The following is a 20,999-nucleotide window of genomic DNA, read 5'->3' as shown; positions in this document are numbered from 1 at the left end:
CTATACAAAAACTAGATTATAAAACTTTAAAACCTATTAGAAAGTTGATACTAGTTTAACTTAAAAGAAGTGAAGAATAATATTTTAACGTACAAGTTATCTATGCCAAAGTTATTTAACAAAGTAAAGTGGGTATTTCTTTCCTGAAATTTGAAATCATTTGGTCCATAAGTAGACATTTCACAGGTCTTGTGCATTATTTTTTGAGAAAGGAAATACCACTGCTTAGGGAGAGGATGATAACTCCTCGTTATCATCTACAATTACTGTGTTCCATATTTCAGTGGAGTATATGATTAAAGGCTGGGGAAAAAAAGAGAATGGGATGTTCCAATAATGAATTCAGACTCACATGAACTTATATTATTCATGTTGAAAGCATGAAGCTTTATTGGAAGGGCTCAGAAATAGTTACATATTACCTATGGCTCAAGGACTAAGTTTCTTATTAAAACCAAAACCAAACTCCTGCTAAAATGCCTCTTGAGAATTTTTCCCTTGGAAACTTAAGGGAATAAACAATCTATTTTTAATTCCTGTAAATTTTGGTTCTTTCTATTTGTTTTTTTATGTATCTCTTTCAACTGCAATAAATCTGGTACCAGGAAAGTGGGAATTCAGTTAGTTAGATCTTATTTCTGTGAAATGGCTTGCTAGGGAATCTTTAGATTAAATAGATTTATCCTTTAGATATTCTGAGAAAGTTTTTCTAAAATGATTTCAGTTATTTTAAAACAACTGCGGGTTTTCAGTAAGGATAAAAATACAACTTCTGCAAGTTACCTCTATGAATGATAAGCAAATTGCACAAATCTTACATGAGTAAATATGTCTTTGTATTATGAAATCAAAGAAAACTTACTTGGAACATTAGATTAAACCCTAACATAATACACAGAATATTGCCTGTTGATGTGTGTGTCTAATTCCTCACAGATTATTGTGGATTTGAGCATCTTGTTTTGTAAGTGACTGTGCTACTGTAATTCCAAGACTTCGTGTAAAACTCTGTTAATCTTTTCTTACATAATATGTGTGTTAAAGGACAAGAAGAATAACAAACAACTCGCTACCAGGGATGTAATTTAATGTCTTACGAAGTATTGATGTCTGTTTTAATGCCTTCCTGTGGTTTCTGCCAGACCAGTTACCGATGAGATGTTGTATGAAAGTATTTTAATGATAAAACATCTATTGCCAGTAAATCATGTTGAGAGACATTTGAGTTGATTCTGAAATAGCAAAGATACTGGATGATAAGATCAAATACTTTTTTACCCCAAAAGCCCGAATGGTCAAATGTTCCTTTAGATCAGTTTCAGTTTTGACTTTAGTTTCATACATTTTCCATAGAAAGTAAAAAAATTGCTGTGCCTTTTAAAGAAAAAAATGGCCTGTTTTACAGATAGAAAGTTATAGATACCTTTTGTTTTAATTGTTGAATCATACATATAGGACATGTCCTGGAGGTGCAGTGTTTTATACGTACAGCTACCAATTTCAAAGGTTACACGTTTTTTGCAAAATGCCACTGCTAAATAACGTAAGGATGCTTTTCACTTATGTTAGATAATTAAGTTTTTTAAAACTACATCATGTTTTGTATACGGTCATGCTATAAATATTTTGCATCTTAAAAGTCTTCCACACCCCCCCCCCCCCCCCAAGTAACACTTCATGCTTATGTAGGAATTATTTGCTAGGTTTTTTTGTGTAACAAAGTAAATATGGTTGATCAAGTTACAACACATTTTTTCTGACTTTATGTTGCAGGTGATAATCATATAGGTGGCAATAGCAGAGATGGCACATTTAAAGAAACTGTAACATTAAAATGGTGTACTCCTCGAACAAATAGTGTTGGTAGGTAACTTGATAGCTCAAGGAGACAATTCCCTGCTTGTTAATGCTGTTTTACCTTTTACTCTATATACCTTGCTGCTGATTGCAACTGCTTTACTAATGATCTTCTGATGTTGGCTAATCAATGATTTGCGTAAGAGAGGGAGCCAAAATATATACATATACATGACACTCCTCTGAAGTGTCGTGAAGTTGTTGCTTGCCTACAGTGTTCAATAATTATTTGTCCATCCCGTATACTCTTTCCTTCAGTTTACCTTTTAGTTCCAGAGAAGTGTTATTTAAAGAGCAGCTTTGAGATCTTGACTGCTTTTTTTTTCTTCCTGAAACAAGAATTAAGGGGGGAGGGGAGAATTAAATCAAAGTGCTAGCTCTAATGAAATTATTAGTGATAAGGAAAAAGTTCTGTAAGAAAATGAGATGTATGATATTTTTTAATTATGATACTGTCACACTTGTGCATCCCCCCTATAATAACTTTTGAATCTGAATAAAGGAGAGATCTGTACTATGACTCCCATGAGAGTAAGGCAGGGAAGATATGGGGTAGCAAAGGAACGACCTGACTAGTCAGCCTGTACATTGTGTAGATTATCAGCAACAAATGCTGACTCTTTACAAGCCAGCTGGTCAAAAATATCGTTGAGAGAAATAAGAGGAAGTTGAACCTATATTGAAATGATTTAGGGGATGCAGGAAAGAACTGGAGGTACAGCTGGAAATAGAACTTGGGAATTTATAGGTTCTGGGAACAGACCAAACTGGGATGACTGCAAGGAGATGTTGAAAGGGGGAGATCTGTAAATCTATAGGCAGCAAGGCTTTTTTGTTCTGCTGTTTGTGGAGTAGCCTTCTCCCCTGCTTTTCTTTTCATTTGGTCGGATGTTTTTTCCTATGCTTTGGAGCTCTCAAACTTTCTATTCATTTATTTTTCAGAATTACACTATTGCACTGGAGCGTACAGAATTTCCCCAGTAGATGTAAATAGCAGACCTTCCTCATGCCTTACTAACTTTCTCCTTAATGGTAAATTTATGTTCTTGGCTAACTATTTTATTTTGAGGGTTATTATTGTAAATAGAGCATTTAGCATGTATCTATGCACTGTAAAATAAGTTGAGTATATATGTTATATATAAATAAAAGAAGAAAGTTGTTAAGTGTATTTAAAGGCAGATGGAATATGTTTTGAAACTTGAAAATGGGAGGGAAGTTGGAAAGTAAAGAAGGAGACAGTACTGAATTCTGGTAGTTTTCTTCTGACTCCAAATGCAGAATACTTTGCACTTTATCCAATTTAGTAGGAAACATTGCTTCCAGTAGGTGATCACAGTGCTTACTCTGTTTGCCTACTGCAAAATATTAGCAACTTAACTCCATGCCTGTGTTTAGCTGGTGATAGGCAGCCTCTGAGCTCTCTTTTAGTTGGGTAGGATAGGATGTTGCTTGATTGAAACACAGGCCTTACGTGTACTGGGATCAGTCAAAAGGTAGGCTAGATCCGTTTGCTTACCTGCAAGATTTTAACCATTGCCATGAATTACCTTGTTATAAGAGGCTGTCATTTATGTACATGTTCGAAAGGTAAGCCAAAGCTGCTGCTTTCAAACATGGAGTATGTATCAATGTTAATTACTTTTTTTTTTTTTTTTTCAATTTTCAAGAAAAGTTGCATTACAAGCACCCCTTTAATGGRATGTTTTCTTCAGTCAAGTTAGTTGTGTGTCTAAATGAACATGCAGTGTTTTTTTCTTAAATGCTATATTTTTATTATTTTTTGCTCTAAAAATTCTATACTGGAAAAGTACCTTGATTAATAAAAATGGTTGAACCAAAATGAATAGCATATTTCAAGTACCCTCTCTCTTCTTATCTTCTGTTTTTGCTTCCTCATAACAAACAAAACTTATTTGGAGATTGCACCTTTGAGTTGAATTAAGTTGAGTGTATTTTATTGGACGCTAGACAAAGCCAATTTTATTTCTGTGTATCTGAAAAACTGTATCCATTTTAAGTATAAAAATAGTATAAATTGATACCTTTGCACTCAAACAAGCTGAAACTTTTAGAAATTGCTTTTAAAGAGAAAGTTTCTGTAGAATGGCCAGATAACAATTTAGTATACAGCATCATCTTTAATAATTACAAATAATAAGCTGCCCGTACACAATATAGCATTTTAAGTGGGTATTTCCCTAAAAAGCATGTCCTGTTCAGAAAACTATTGGGATGTCACAGGAAGGAGGTTTTTTGATCCTCTTCTGTGTAAAACCAATAGTACCTGATGCCCTATCCTGTTTAAGGATAGGGACTAAATACTCAAAGGAAATAGCTGTTTCTCATTCAAACTACGTGAAAACACAACTTTAATGTATTAAAAGACTTGACTAGGTACAAATCTGTGAATATATATATAGTTTTTATAGTTTTTATATATATATATATATATAGTTTTTAATTTAAAGTTGCAGCATGCAGTAACTAACCAAGCTGATCTCACTTACAATAGGTCGTTCTGTTTTACTGGAACAACCACGCAAGTCTGGCTCTAAAGTAATTAGTCACATGCTCAGCAGCCACGGAGGAGAAATTTTTCTGCATGTCTTAAGCAGCTCCCGATCAATTCTAGAAGATCCCCCATCAATTAGTGAAGGTTGTGGTGGGAGAGTCACAGACTACAGGATTACAGTAAGATTTGCTTTGCTTTTAAGTTGCCATTTATCTCGGATGACAAGAGATGTAGTGCAATAGGCGTTCTGTATAGGAAGTGTTATGTTATGTTTTCTGGAGAGCTGGGTGGATTGTATGACTATTGGTACTATATTGTACTATTGGTATGTATTAATACAAGGTAGTGTATCGTAATGCCTGCTTTATAGAATCCTTTCCATATGAAGTAATACTTGCTGCCTTTATGCACTATGAACATTTAAAATTGATTCTGGAATACCGTTTTCTTGGATGCAGATAACTGTTCTGCTCATGGTCGGAAGGATAGATTGTTCATGATTGGCTTGTAGAATAAATGGAAAAGATAAAGTTATCAGCTTTGAACCCTGCATATGCAGCAAACAAACTGCTGCCATTCAGGGTTGTTTCCCTTAGATTTTTAACCAATGTCCTTTGCATTTGTTGTATATTATCAGAAGCGGTTTCCAGAAGAACATAATAAAATTCTTACCATGCATGAGCTATCTTGCAGATCCAGAATGCCTCCTCATCAAAAACCTTGCAGCAGCTTTTAACCCATATTTTTGTAGAATTAGTTATGTGTTTATCCCAATTAGAGTTGTACATCTGGAAGCTGTAAACAGGTCTCTGGTTGTTAGGGTGAAGTTTAGTGGGTGGGGGTGGTACACACAGTGATAAGCAAGACTATGCTGTTTGACCCATTCACTGAAAGTTACTGTGTTAGAGAAGTTCCTAATTTTATCTTGTTTGGTTATCATTAGGATTTTGGTGAATTTATGAGGGAAAACAGATTAACTCCTTTTCTAGAGCCCAGATATAAGATCGATGGAAGTCTTGAAATTCCATTGGAACGTGCAAAAGATCAGTTAGAGAAACATACTCGTTACTGGCCTATGATTATTTCTCAGACTACCATATTCAACATGCAAGCTGTAAGTAATCTGGGGGTTTGTAACCTTTTATTCTGTTCTAGAGTAAGTTTCAACTTGTTATGTGATGAAATAACAACTCCATCTTATGATAAATCACTTGCAACAAAATYGGTTTATTTTAAGTTTTATTTTCAGTTAAATACTCTAGAATATTCTAATGTAACTAGAATATTAGAATATAATCTAAATAGGATGGCATATTTGGAACTGATATAGTTACAGAGCCACCACTGGGTTGCAGTGAATAAAGAGAAAATGCATACGCTTATGCCTGTTGACAGTGTTGTTACTAGATTCAGTCTAAAAGGTTTTGGGGTTTTTTTTGTGTGTAGTTCCATGGTTCCRTATCTTTTGATTTCTTTTTTTCCCTGTTTCTTTCCTGCAGCATATACAGATTTTCCTGTTGTTCGCTTTTGTTTTATATTGCAGGTAGTGCCATTAGCCAGTGTGATTGTAAAAGAAGCAATGACAGATGAGGATGTTCTGAATTGTCAAAAAACAATATACAATTTAGTAGATATGGAGAGGAAAAATGACCCACTGCCGATTTCAACAGTTGGTACCAGGGGAAAGGGTCCAAAAAGGTTAAATGCTTTTTTTGTTGTTGTTGAACTTCTTTCAGAAACTTTCCATTTACACTGATTTCAAGTAAATGTTCACAGTTTGGTAAAAGGTAATATGGAGTACACTAAATGATGTACATATGCAAAATAAGTGCTGTGAGTACTTTGCTTACATCATTTCAGGGGTATCATGGTATTGATATAGTTGTATGTTAGAAGACAAATGTTTCGTTACAAAAAACTGTGAGGACGGTTCTCTTTGCTTTTGTATGTTTTTTAATGTAAAGGTAAGAGTCTGATACAAGCTAGGACAGAGGAACTGGAATAATTTCAAATCAATACAAAAGGAAACTTAAGCATGCTGTAAATTAAAAATATTCTAAAATTGGGTTATATTAAATCATTTTGAAAGTTATTTGAAACATGGGTTACTCCTTTAAAACAAACATAGAATGTCCTGTTATCCCTAACACATTCTAATGATGATATGTACATTGCATTTCCAAGAATTAGCCAAAAAGAAAATTCAGCTGTAAAAGATGCCAGAGTGACTTGAAGTTCTTTACTGTAATATGATATTATTCTCTCTAATTTTCTTTTTATTTATTTATTCAAACAATTAAATAATTCATTTGCATGTCAGTACATGAGTGGCCTTCTGCATATCCTAACATTGCTTAATTCCCCAGTTAGCAGACAACTGACAGGCTTCAGAAACGCCTTTTGGCTGTGTGATCTTGCAAAAGTTAAGAATTTGATTCCAGTGGAAGTAGTATATTTCAATCGAAATTTAACTCTTCAGGTGTAAATTGAGGAGTGCTACATGTAATGTGGTTCTGAAAGTTTCAAGGATAGAATAATCCAATGCAGACAGATCTCCAGTACCAGAGAAGGGGAAAGAATCTATTTGAGGTTATTTTTGTGGGTTTTTTGGTGTCTTATATTCTGCTTTTAACCTTGATTTATTCAGTGTGTTAATGATCTAGGTCATCCTGTGTGTAATAGACTTTTTTTAATGCCCTTGCTTAGAGATGAGCAGTACCGGATTATGTGGAATGAATTGGAGACCCTTGTGCGAGCACACATAAACAACTCTGATAAACATCAGCGAGTCTTAGAATGTTTGATGGCTTGCCGAAGCAAACCCCCAGAAGAAGAAGAGCGCAAGAAACGAGGTAGAAAGAGAGAAGAAAAAGAGGACAAGTCAGAGAAGTCAGGAAAAGACTATGAACCAGATAAGCCATGGCAAGAATCGGAAAGGTAAATTTTCTGAAATAAAATAAGATTTTTAGCATAATATTTTTTGTTCTGTTCTACTTCAAAGGGGGAGGAATTACTCTGGAACAGTTACAGATTACAATTTGGTTTGTTCATACTTGCAACCATGGCTTACTGACAATGATTGTGAATCCCAAGGTCCTTTTGTTCAGTCACCATTAACAAGCTTGAAAATGTGCATCTTATTACTGTGCCTGCTTCTCAGGCTTTTCAAATAAAAACACTGTAAGACTAGTATGGTTCTTTGGTGACTTGCTCACTACTTAGCATGGCTTTGCAGTTTGGGGAGCCACTCTTCAGTTTTATTGCAACTTTGACATGTATTAAGCAAACTCTAAAATTTCAGTTAAGCTTCTTTTAGAAGCATCTTAGTTTTAAAAGCATGACTGAAAATTATGCATAAACACACATTAATTTAGCTTGGACTGCAGGTACTCTAGTGTTCAGGTAAATAGGCAGTCCAGACTTACTTGGCCAGTCTCTTTAGTTGAACATCAAGATTTTTTTGTCTGTGTACCTGCTGTGTGTAACTTGCATCATTATTGCAACTCCTATAACTGATAAGCATCTGTTAATCTCTTCTGTTTTCCCTCTTCCAAACTACTACTCTAAAGAGATCAAAAATGGTCATGGTAGTAAGCTCAATTCACTTATGTAGTTTTGTGCATGCTGGAGTCATTTAGGGTGGAGACGTTTTCACTTACAGTTAGTAGCACTGTGTCGATGACCTTCATGCCTTTCTGCGTATGATCAAATCCATTGCTACAGTTTCTTTTACTTTCACATGTGAAACAAAAGCATGGATTGAGAATGAAAGCAATGTGGTATGGATTAAATTTGGAGAACATAGAAAAGATATTAGGGCCTTGGCAGTGTGTGGTATTTTTTCTATGTTGATTGTTGCTTAGTTTTTCCTTTAAAACTCAGAATGGTCAGCTATCTCAATGAGCACAAGGTAAATATGGATAAATAACTTAAGTGAAATTATATTTTAAGATCCTTTCCATTACTCTAGGCTTTATCCAGAGGATTATTTGGCTAGAGTCTTCCCTGTTGTTTTCACCCATCACATGAATCAAAAGACATTTTCTTAGGACCTGGGTTGTGTGTAACTTTGGAAGGTACAGAATGGCATTAGGAACCAAATATGCTACTCTAGCGTATCTTGCTTTACTGTTTTCCTTTCCCCTCAAAAAGGTTAAAAAGTCTTTTGGATCGTGAAAAAGAAGAACTAGCAGAAGCTGAAGTTATAAAAGATTCCCCTGATTCTCCTGAACCACCCAACAAAAAGCCTCTTATTACAATGGATGAAATGCCCACAGTGGAAAAGGCAAAAGGTAAATCAGAAGAATTGCAACAGATAGCGTTTTCTTTTTAAAATTTTAAGTTTGTGTATCAGTCTGTATTTTCTAAAGTAATTAGATGACTCTTCTTGGCATTAATGCTAAATCCATAAGAATTTTTAATTAAGACATTGAATGTTGAGATATACTTGGTAAATACATATGTTAACACCTAACAGATCTATGCAGAAAGAAAGAGAGATACGAAGGTATTGTGTGGGCCTGATGATAGTCATTTGAGTTTTTGAGGAGGGTTTTGGACAAATTCATACCTGTGCTAGTTGAGCTACTGTACATCAGAAATAGTATTTAAGGTCAGGTATCAAAAATAAATTTCTCCTGCTAATAATAACGATGCCTGGGCAGTATAGTAGTTGGAAGGGGCAGTGCTCACTGACTTCTCTTCCTTGAACTTCTATCATCTCTCATGATGGCTGAGCTGTGATTAAGATACTGCATTTGGAGCCAAGTCAGTCTCATACAAAGCAATTACTCATCTTCTATATCTTTGCATATGTCATATTTACTTAGTCTACATCATAAGGCTTTTGAATGTGTGTTTTTAAGGTACTGCTGTAGTCTGTAATTTCTTCAAAAACTTTATAATGATGTAATGTTTAAGAATTCAGTAATTAAATCACTTAGACACTTTTTAAATTTTACATCCAATTTTAGGGCCAATGTCCTTGCTGTCTTTATGGAGCAACAGGATTAATACTGCCAATTCTAGGAAACACCAAGAATTTATTGGTCGTTTGAACTCTGTCAACAATAAAGCTGAGCTGTATCAACATCTGAAAGAAGAAAATGGGTTTGTATCACTAAATGCATCACCGCAAATATTTTAGCGGTAGCCAATATACATCATGAAAGAATACTTTTGTCACAGCATTAAAAAAAAAAAAAACTCCTTAGTCTTTATAGATTAAAATATAGAAATATATTCCTTATTCCATACAGTGTTTCTTTTTAATTGTTAGGCCTTCTTTCACTGAAGTCTTTTTCCCTACCGAGCAAGGGTGAATGCTGATCAATGGCTTTTCCTGTGCTCTGGTGATTACCCTTGCAGCAAAATTCTTAAACTTCCAGGGGTTAAATGGTAGCCAAAGTCAGATTAACTGTATGTCAGCCTATTACTTGATTTAGCTTCCAAAATAATATTTAATATAAAAATATCATAGATAATAAAATGGTTGCATCTTATAGCATGCTGCAGTGAAGTTGATAAAGTAGTCTGTGTTCTACCACAAAAAAATCAAAAAACAAACCAACCATCCTGTTAAGTAAAGTGGTAGCAGTCAGTGATTAGGGTAAAAAGGGTGAAAATGAAGGCCTTGACACAAGCTGCTAAAGCTCAAACTTTAAAGAAACAAATTCTCTGCAATCACATGAGTCTAGGCTTTTGTCTTTTGGTGAGGCTGATAATGGATAGCTATTTGTGGTTGTAGCTGGAAAGTTTCTTGGCAGAAATCTTTCCTTTATCTACGGATCACTGCTTAAAGAAGTATTAAGACAAGATAAGTTTGTGTGTGATGGGGGAACAAGGAGAGACAGGATGATTAGTGAAGTAAAAAGAATACATATGTAAAAGAAAAAGTGGAGATAGGTATTTGATTTTCCTTTTTAATCTGTTGATTGTATTTCCAGTAAATTGTATGACCATCCTTATTAGTCATATTCTTGCATTTCAGAATGGAAACAACGGAAAATGGAAAAGCAGGCCGGCAGTGATTTTTTTTTATTATTTTTTTTTTCTCCTCTCTGAGCAAAACTTGGCCAAATTGCAAGAATATTTCTTGTTGGAATTGATATTGGTATCATCTCAGTGAGACTGTATAGTTCTGTTGTTTTGATTGGTTTTTACATTTTTCTGTTCTTATTTTTTTTCTATGAAATACAAAATCTGCATATCACATTAAATGAATGGAGAGCAAATAGGATCTGTCCTAAAGTATTCTACAGTCATATTTTTAGGATGAAGAAAACCTCCGATGCCACACACTAAATCAAATTGTTGCAATGTTAGTCTGAGTTTAAAGTCTTTTCCCATAAATATTCTTTAATATTTCAAAACCTGTGATGTCTTTTTAAAAAACTTTAATTTCAGTTTATTGATAATTAACTGATAATATTGTTGATACCAGTTCATTAATGCTTTTATTTATATGAAACTTCTCAGGAGTCCAGAATTATGGAAAAGACTGCACACTGAGTACCTAGTCCCTGAGCTGAGAATGTGTCAGTCTTGATTTTCACTTAAGTGGTGGGGATGGGGAAATAAGTGTTTTTAAAGATAAAAATTGTTGGTTTAAGAAATTTAAAAATTAATTAGAAATTATGTTTAGAAAGCAAAGCCCTTCAGGTTGTTATGCTGTCTTTGTTTTTAAACAGTCTTTGTTTTTAAACAAAATTAAAATAAAATTTTTGCTAATCATTAAGTGAATTTTTTGATGAAACATGCCTATGAAACACCTGCATTTTTGGTCTAAGCTTTTTGAAAATGAAGAGGAGACTTATTCTGAACACAGAGGGCTATGGAATGACAAATTAGATGATCCGTTCTTAAAATTGTTATTTTTTTAGTCGAACCTCTTCTTCTGTTGATGAACAACAGAATTCTCAAACTGCGAAAAATGTCATTGCCTGTGGGTAATCTGATCCCTTGTAAGATTTGGAGTTGACTTCCAAATGGGCCACCTTGAGTGAGTTAAGGAAAGATGGATAGCCAGGCTCTCCAAGTAGCTGATCTCTCCAACATGCCAGCTGTAGAACAGAACAGAAAGAGGCTACGGGATACAGAAATAAAACCGAGTTCAGAAAGTAAGTCTCAGACTTGCCAATTACATTTTCATCTGGATTCAGCAGGATTATGTAACTCTGTTCCTCTGCTTTGCTTCTATTGCTTTGTTCCAGCTTGTACGAGCCACTGCAGGTCTTACAGCTTTGACAGGTTGCAGTTTAAGACAGTAAGAGATGCATCCTACTGTGAGCTTTTCTAAAATGAAATTAGCATGCCTTGTAGTCATATTTCTTCACCTGAGACTTTTAATACCATAGTTGGTGATGACTAGATGAGAACACAGGTATCATGCAAGTATTCTTTGCTTACATTGGTARCTGAGTCTTTTAGCTGTGTGAAAGTAGAAGTATTTTATATCATTTTAAAGTAATTATTTAGCTACCGTGACACAGCTAAAAAGTAAATGTGGTTTCTGTTAAATGATTTGAGAACCATTTTTCTCTTACGGTCATATAATTACATAGTGAGTAAAGAGTACTTGCATGATGCTTTGTCTTTTAGTCATATTTTCTAAATTTATGTGGCTTTTATAGAAGCAGTGTGTAATCTTTGAAGTTCCTAAATCTGAAGATCTGTAATTTTACTTCTTATTTGAAAATAGGATGTCCTGCATCTCCACATCTGCTGACATCATATCTGAAATGTTCTGGAGGAGAATATTACAATTGAATTACTGCTTCTTACATCATTTGGTTTTTTTTGGGGGGGGGGAGTTAATGAGGTTTTACTGCATATTAGTTCAGATTTTCACTTTTATTTACTAAAGGAGATTCAGAGTCTGGAATCTAGGCATATTTAAATGCCAGCCTTCAGTAATTTGTTTCTAGTCTAGATAGAGAAGTGTGACTGAAAGAGTTTACTCTGTGCCTTTGGGAATTTTCTCTTGCATCTCCTGATGTTCCATAAATATTCAGCTGCAATAATTAAATATGCACAGGAATTAAATACTTATTACAGGGGAAGAAAGATTCTGAACCTGCCATTATAATATGTATTTATTTAGCTTGTTTACCAATTATATTTTCCAATTTTAGAGCTCCTACCAGGTAAGAATGTTAAGTGCTAAATGAAAGTGGCCCAATTCTCCAAGATACTTAAATGTGTGCCTGTATTCTAGGTACTTGAAGAATCTTAAAATATGAGATAGGAAATATGTTGGAGTTTTCTGTAATTCAAGCTTTATAATAATTCTCTAAATTAGGTAAACTTTTTAAACCTGTTCTTCCACATTTTCTTTTTAAAGCACTCTGGTTACCTGTATGAAGTGCTACTTGCTGAGTTCTTAGAAACTTTTTGTTTGGTTGTTTTTTTAGCCCAAGTTTTCAAATGTGGACAATCAAAAATGGCTGGTTTCTTTATAAATCCTCCAGCAGCTGGGCTTGCAGTAGAAATCAAAGGTGTTTCTTCCTTGTAAATTAAAAAGATAAATTGTTTAGGGAGTTCACAAAATAAAGATGGCAGGTCTGCTCTGTGGGTTTAAAATGTTTCAGGGGAAAAAAATTCAGCACAGTGCTGGTACATTCCATCATACCTGTTGTGCTACATCTCAACACCGTCATTACCCTAAAGAGTTAATTTACCAACCTTATTTCTAGGCTATCAGCTGCAACCAATTCTTATTGCTTTCTTGACTTTTACATCAAACTTTAGAACCAGTTCCTAGTTGGGTTACTTCTGGAAGGTATTGAAGTAGTCATCCAAAGAAATTTGTATTTATCAAAGAAATGACTCAACACTATAAACCCAGACAAGTGTTGCTGGCTCTTGCATGAAGACGTAAATCCGGTTGTTACTGTCACATTCACAAAGCAACTGCTGCCATCAAAAAAGAACATAACATCTTAGCAACATTTCCATATGAACAGCTATGGTTGTTCGCATGTTCCCACAAATATGTTGCAGCTAGAGGTGCATTAAGTACCTGTACATGCAGATACAGTTTATTTTGTTCAGATTCTTTGGTCCTGTAGCTCTTGATCCACTCGTGGCTGGTGAGCTGTTCAAATTTCCTTTCTGTGTCACGACTACTGGTTGCACTATACTATTGTGGGGTCTGTGGGGTGATGTGAATCTTCTCTGGAGGGAAGGCAAGGCAGCAGAGGCTGCTGAGACCAGCACTGGTATGTCCCACTGGCATCCGGTTGTCTGTATCAGTTTATCTGTCCAATAATGTAAAAGTGGACCACTGGAGAGCTGTTCTCATCTCTCAATTGTGGATCGTTCCCAGAGATCCTCTTCTTTTCCCTACCCTGTCTTTTCTGTCCTTTCTCTTTCACTCCCTTTCCATGCTGGCTCTCTGATGTATGTTGCAAGTATGTGGTTTAGTATCAAGAAATAGATAACACATATTCATGTAATACTTTGTTTATGGCAGCAAATACTTCCTTGGTTATGAAGTTATTATTTTAACTTCTGTTTTAATGTAGTATAGCAGTGTCATTTGATGTGGCTTCTTTATGAGACTTTTATTGTACCTTCAAGTGCAAAATATCACAATTATTATAACAAAAGGCAAATGTAAGACTATTCTAGGTTAATTTATTATATTTAAATACATCAAAATCTATATATTGTTCTGTGAGTAGCAGAAATATAAAGCTTGGTTTCCTTTAGGTGAGTGTTCTGTTTTCCCTTTAAATACGCCAAGATCCCTCTCTTCTGCACAGTGCATTTGGTTCTCCTCTGTGCTCCCCCTGACCTCCAGTGGGCATGAGATGGCCTGATCTAGCCCTGGGCTGGATTCCCTTTCTGTTTTGCTGGCTGTGGTGCACCCACTGATTGTCAAACTGGATCCAGCCCTGCTCGCTGGCCTTGTGGTGGGAGCACTCAGTTGGATCTCTGCTCTTCAGCCTGCAAAAGCTGCTGGGTGAAGTCACTGTCCTTGAGTGTTGTGCTGGAGTAGTGTTCATGGTTGCGGGCCTCCCCGGTTTACAGGGTGACCTTTGTACATACTGTTCAATCACAGAGCTTGTCAGACCCATAGGTTTTCTCTATATGACATGTTAGCAAGAGCATACCACGGTATGATAGTTATGCTATTATTTTTTGTTCCTAGACAGCTTAGAACTTTATATAAGAAGCCTCTGGGAGCCTCTGTCATGTCTCGAGATTGGCATGGACTTTATTACAGTTCATACTTTGGTTTCCCAACAAAAGGAGCTCTATGACTTATAGCACAATGGAGCTCAGCTGCAGCGTAAACAGTCATGGATTTGGGACGTAGAACAAAGATAAAGGAAGCTGACAGCATGAACCTGCCTTTTGAAACATTTACCTTTTTGAGTTTGGCTGGGTGCCTCAAAACTTGTTTTGAGGATGAGGAGGAGAGGCACTCTGCATATGCCATGTTTGCATAATCCCGATTGCTTTGGGAAGCCTAGTTAATGCTAGATTTCTCATTTTCAGAGTTGCGATGTAAGTGGTGTGATGTTCCTTTGCAATCAGCCTGCAAAGAGGGCGTTCTGTATGTGCTTCCTTTCCTTTCTATGTGGTGCTACTGGTGACACCTTGAAAGCACGATGTGAAAAGAGAGGATTCAAGGAAGATTTTTTTGCAGTTCTAAAGCAACATTTGCAAGTTATAGATTAAAATTTGTACATGTCACTCTGTTAAAGAGAGATTCTCAACTTCTAAAAAAATTTCCAGAGATTTTATCTTTTATGTTCCTTCTACCATAGTTCTTCAACTGTCATGCATGGAAGTGGAGCAGAGAGCCAGTTTTACTAAGAGAATGCAAGCCTGTAACTTTAAAATGCTATTTAAAAAGTACATTATACATATTGTTTATAAGAGGAACACAAATTACCTAACAGRAAGAGAAGAGTTTCATGTTAAGTAGTTAATGTTCCCTTTATAAATGCTACTTACAATGCATTTAATTCAAATGTTACAAAAGTTTTGAAAATGTTGAGGACAGAAACAATTGTCACCCGCATAAGAAGGAGCATTACTGGATGCATTTTTGGAAAGCACTTGTCTAATTTTCCAGGATAGCATGAAGATTCAAGGGTGTTAGTGCCTTTGAATTTCACCGGGACATTGGCTTTTATAATGGTCTTTCTGACAGTTCTGCCTCTTAAACATAAAATGTATGATGCATTTATGACTCAGGAAGTCTGTATTTTGATATTGGCTCTTTTCATTTGTTATAACTTAAGCAATTTTTGTTCTGTTTTAAATTGAAGAATGGTAAAATCATTAATTTTTTTTTCCTGAGTAATAAGTACAGTACTTCTTAGTACTACTTGTCTTTATGTAGATTTGCTCTTAATATTATTTAAAAGRTGTTATCTTTAATCCATGGGCATTGCCCTGGTCATCCTGGCCAATCATACCAGCTTGATAATGGGGTGGGAGTTGATATTTTGGTGGTTGGAAAGATGGTGTAATGGAGAACAGTCTTACTGAGCTAGAACACTGCTTTTGGGCAGAAAGTGTTACAGCAGGTGGTATCCATAATTGAGGTGAGCGTGAGTCCCCACACTCATGTACAGGCGCTTTGCGAGGTTTCAGGGCATCCTTTTCCACATCAGCATGGCTCACTTGGGGGTTTCTCTGAAATGTCATAGACTGGGATCCAAGAACCTTTCTGTGGTATTTGCAAGAATAGTAAACAACAATTATCAGAGCTAGCCCAGCAGTGATGCAAAGACTGATTGGTAAGGCAGGTGTGGTCTTTCTAATCCTGAAGTCATTCCCGTCTTGAAATGTAGGCGCAGTACTGTTGAAAGACCCGTTGAATGGCTTTGTAGTGGGAAAGCAGATTTCGCTATATGAGACATTGACAACGACATCAATTTTGTATTCTGGTAACATTGTTTGAACAAAATACGGGCTAACATTTCCATCGGGCACTCTTAATTTCTCTAGTGCTTCCTGGATTTCATCTTTTGCACTCCAGCTGGAAGATCTGTTGGCACTTGCGCACAGCGATCTGTTGTACCAGGAGATTAGCGTGGATCCAGGTCTGAGAGCGATCACTGCGATGTCTTTGGGAGTGCTGGAATTCAAATACAGGGAGAGCTTCTCTAGAAATAAACTAATCCTTTTCCTCTTCCTCAGGAAAGAGTAGTAGCTGTTTTTTGTTCTGATGGTGTAAAGATGGCACGGTATGCTTGTGGGCCTCAGAAGCTCGATGGTGAAGGATTCTCAGGCTGTCAGTCCCCCTGAATCTGTGGCGGACAGAATAAACTCCTGAGGTGAATACTGGAAATCAATGTCAAGGGGGTAGCCATGCATGGTTTGCTGAGACGCMTTAAACTGCAGCCAGCTTTCTGATCCCAGTGGAGAGTCATCAACTGGGATTATTTCCAGAGATAACTGGGTTGAGTTGCCATCCTCCTCATCATAAAATATGTTGGCAGGTATAGGAAAAAAGAACAGGCATCCAATAGTTGCTGTTACRAATTTAATTGAATGAACAACCTTTGGGAAAGTGTTTGCTTGCCCTTTAAGGGGAGGGGGAAAAAAAAAAAGAAAGGAAAAAGAGTTAGGAAGAAAAAATAGCTGTCTGATAGTGAATGATAGCAAAGAAATTGTCAGCCTCACAGGGTTGTGGATGCATTGGTCAGAGTGGGCCTCGGGAAGTCACCTAGCCAACCTCTCACTCGAAGCAGAGCTGTCACCACCACGAAGTGGGGTCAAGCATGACTTTGCCCAGCTGAGTCTTAAAATCCTTGAGGATGAAGATTCCCCAGTCTCTCTGGGTGACTTGTTCCACTGCTGCATCACCCCCACTGAAAAAGTTTTCCTGATGCCCAGTCAGAGCCTCTGGAGATGCAGTTTGTGGCCATTGCGCCTTGTTATATCGTCTGTCACTACTCAGAAGAGTTTGGCTCTGTCATCTTTGTAGCAGGTATAAGTAAAGTACTTATAAGCTACTGTAAGTAGTTATAAGCTACAGTGACAATTCCCTTAAGACTCCTATTCGACAGGCAATACCTCTCATAGATTTTATTCRGGGTAAATAGAATTATTCCTTCTCCCCACTACTTTTCTTACATTATTTTCTTTTGTGATATGTATCACAAATCATTCTTTCCTGTGAAGTGAATAATTGACCACAACCAAAATGACTCTGTAACAAGGTGGAAGATAATACAAAGACTGTGTTTTTCATGCAAATGTGTCAGTAATCTAGACTTTCTGTAGCATCCTTAAATAGGGATCCCATACTGTACCTTGAGAGACTTAATTTGAAATTATGGCTGATAACTATCTAAAATCCAGTAAAGCACTCTCTTTTTTGAAAGATAATGTAGCTTTTTGTTTATTTTCTGTATTTTAGCTTTGAATTCATCTGTTTCTAGAATATTTAAGACTAAAACCTAAATTTGAATCTTTTCAGTTGCTTTTGAGATTCTCCTCTGATTATTTATGTTTTGTTGGTGTTGGGTTTGGAAAAATACAGATAAGCTTTATATGGTTTGATAAGTAATTTCTAATGTCTGGTAAGTCAGGAGCAAATCACTTCAACTATTGTCTTTTTCTAGCCTGCAGTCAACTGGATGGGTGACGTATTTTTTTTTTAAATGTGTGTGACAATTTCCTCACAAAGCCATTGACCTGCAAATGACGATGGGAGATGTTGAGAACTGCTAGGGGAAATTCTGGACTTAACCTCATTTCTACTGAAACTTCAGCTTACAATGGTATTGTAAAGCATTGTCCTTGATTAGCTCTCAAATTTTTTTTGCCTTTTTTTTTTTTTTTTTGGTATGTACCTTTAAAATTCTTTCTGCAATTAAATAGAAGCATATTCAGATGTGATCTATTTATTTAATCACATAAATGTGCATAACTGTTCTTCCTGGTCTAATATATTAGTCAGGCCTAATATAGTGCCTTCCTAAACAATAATATTTTGGTCTAAACTTTTGCACAGAAATATCACAATATACCTCTTAGGTTATTTATCTACTTCATGGTGGCAGTCAAGAATATCTCATTTCTAATGCTTTAGATATAGAAGAATAAGTGTAGCGTTCCTTTTTATTATTGTAAGGTTCTTACAATTCTTTGGTTTTGAATTCTATGTTATGAAAAGTTTATGTAAACTTAAAGGCCTTACCTTCTACGGCTGGATGGTCTACTGAAAATCACAGTTTGGGTACTGCTTAACACTGTCTGAAGCTGCCCAGCAGGAGACTGCATGCTACTTTGCTATTTCATGTATCAAAGACTCTAACATGGATATTTCATTAGCAGGGCTGTCATCAGATGTCATCCTGACTTGCATTCGTTCCCAACATTAAGTTTACAGGGACCCCAGGGAGTTTGTTTGCACAAACTGAGATCTTCAGAAAGTACAGCAGTTCATGATTTCCAAAGAAAGTATCTTCTTTGGAAACAGATACAATTCCTGGAGAAACAATACCTGGAATTAGTAAAACTGCTTCTCACCAGTAGTGAAGAACTGGTCCCAGCTCTGGTGGCTGAATGCTCAGTCATCAGATTGTGAAACTGAGGTAATTATTAAAGCTTGTTACTGTTTCATCTTCTTCTGTTTCCCATACACTAAAAATGGATTTCTTGCTTGGGAATTTTATGAGAATATCTTTGTTTTTATTTTACCATTGAGCTGGGTCTGGCATTAAGAATAGTTTCAGATTAATCAGGCAAACCCTGGATATCTCAGCATCACCCCACTTGTGGAGGTGGCAGGTAGACCATCTAGTAGGGCAGGGTTACTTTGAGTGCTGGACACTCTCCCCTGCTTGAAGAGTTCTTAAGAATATATAAATGTAAACCAAGTAAGCTGTAGGATGTTAAAATGTGATGCCAAATTTGGAAAGAAAACAACAACAAAAAAACCTTCTCTCTGCGACTGCAAGTTGAAGTCTGCTGACAAACTCAAGGAATTAGGGAGGAGATGAGGACCCAGGGAGTTCCTGCAACCTGTGGCAGAAATGTTCCCTTCTTCCTGCCATTTTGCCATCTCATTCAATTATATTTTCAACACTTTGGGATAGGGCCTGATTTGCAAGATCTAGTGAAAAGGCGTCCTAATCTTATCTTCTCCTTAGATACTATCCAATGCCTAAAAAAACCTACCCCCCCTAATAGGTAGGGATTAATTCAGAAGGGCATAAATCTTTAGATTATAATAGTTTCAAGGCTATGTGGGTTCTGGTATAGGAGGTCAGAAATACCTAACAAAATGAATAAAAAGAATGATGTCAGCTACATTCAGAAGCATGAACACAGAAGTGATGAGCTAACCTTCATTTAGGAAGACCAAAGTTTTCAGTCTTGTCCTCTTTCAACAAACTGGGGTCTGGGGCTTGGCTGTGGGCTGTGTGGGGGAGGTTTGGATTTTTGTTTGCTTGTTTTTTACCTGTGGTTATATTCTGAAGCTCCTGTGAAACAGAAAATGAAGGATGACTCCATGCAGTTTCTGTGGACTGCAGTGTTTCATATGTGGGAAATAGCAAGGTGCTTGTATCCTGGTGCGATGGCAGTAGTGTCTGAACCAGTTCTGTGAAAATGAAAAGATTTATTTGTTATAGTGTTAGGTAAAAGATGGTTTAGGTTTGTGCAAAAGAGCTCTGATTTAAATAATTTGCTATAGAGTTGGGAATGTAGTTTAAAAGCCCTTATGGCACATAATTAAAAATTCCTTGCCAGCATCTGTCAGCATGGCAAAGACCATGGGAAGGAAGCTAGAGAAGAAGGTGATATGTATCTGAGAGCCTAGTGCTCTAGAGTCTTATCTCATGTCTGGCAGTAAGGTGAGCTGGCTCCTAATCCCAGCTCTGCCACTGATTTGCTTCGTAGGCCTTGTGTAAATGGGCAGGCCTCTTTGGCAGGAATAGCGTGGTGAGATTGCTTTGTCTTTCAGTAGGCTTTGGCAATTGCTTAGTTTTTGTGTCTTAACTTCCTAGCCGTTACAGTAGGGAATATTGTACTGAAAAATTATTTAATAATACTGTAAAAATATATTGAGAGTCAAAGGTATTGTAAATGTTAAGCATTTATTTTGTTAATAGTTTGTAAATTGATATTAAAGATCGCTTTAGTCGTTAGGTGAAATTGTAGCTGGGATGAATGCAGAGTTGAAGAAAAGGATAACAGGGTTATTTTTCCTGGCTGATAATGTTCAGACTGAATCCTTTGCCCAAGTGGCTTCTCTCACCTGGTAGAAAGGTACTTCTGAAAAATCTCTAAATGGCCTGCGTTTGCTAGAATTTCAATGGCAATATCATGTTAGGATTGTGTTGTCTGTCTGTGGGCTTTGACAAATGTTTGCTTGGACACCTGATTTCAAACGTAAGTATTTCAGACCACCATCTTGCATTATGGATGTAGAGTTAATATTAGGTCTAGTGCTAGCTTTAGAAAACAACAGTTCTGAAGGGCCATTATGAAGCCAATGCCTGAAAAATAGGGGCAATCAGTTCACTTCAGATTGAAGAAACTATTTGGCTCTGAATGTCTACACTTATTCTCAAGTATTTAAGATATACCAAGTGTACCTTTTTACAAATGCCTATCCATAATATAAATYGATTAAGCCATGGTCCTATAAACT

The 20,999-nt window shown here is 36.3% G+C and overlaps 1 protein-coding gene across 4 annotated transcripts in view; it reads left to right on the top strand.

The window, feature by feature from the left end:
- INTS13 (integrator complex subunit 13) overlaps positions 1-18,912 on the top strand; it is a 30,772-nt gene extending 11,860 nt beyond the window's left edge. The window contains exons 9-21 of one of the 4 annotated variants that reach the window (XR_003253670.1): positions 1,774-1,863; positions 2,800-2,889; positions 4,373-4,551; positions 5,316-5,486; positions 5,916-6,070; positions 7,079-7,309; positions 8,525-8,664; positions 9,346-9,481; positions 11,254-11,490; positions 16,532-16,668; positions 17,012-17,324; positions 17,962-18,120; positions 18,677-18,912. Coding sequence is in view for 3 of the 4 variants with exons in the window: in XM_026066836.1 (XP_025922621.1) it covers positions 1,774-1,863; positions 2,800-2,889; positions 4,373-4,551; positions 5,316-5,486; positions 5,916-6,070; positions 7,079-7,309; positions 8,525-8,664; positions 9,346-9,481; positions 11,254-11,323 (1,262 nt within the window). In the remaining variant the exon portion in view is untranslated. Of the gene's footprint in view, positions 1-1,773; positions 1,864-2,799; positions 2,890-4,372; positions 4,552-5,315; positions 5,487-5,915; positions 6,071-7,078; positions 7,310-8,524; positions 8,665-9,345; positions 9,482-10,361; positions 11,109-11,253; positions 15,569-16,531; positions 16,669-17,011; positions 17,325-17,961; positions 18,121-18,676 lie in introns of those variants that run through there. The other 3 variants (XM_026066836.1, XM_026066837.1, XM_026066838.1) reach the window with 3 other exon arrangements.
- The last annotated feature ends 2,087 nt before the right edge of the window (positions 18,913-20,999 follow it).

Source organism: Apteryx rowi, unplaced genomic scaffold, assembly GCF_003343035.1.
Source record: "Apteryx rowi isolate R43461 unplaced genomic scaffold, aptRow1 scaffold_25, whole genome shotgun sequence".
Lineage (NCBI taxonomy): Eukaryota > Metazoa > Chordata > Aves > Apterygiformes > Apterygidae > Apteryx > Apteryx rowi.
This window is presented reverse-complemented; position numbering and strand designations above follow the sequence as displayed.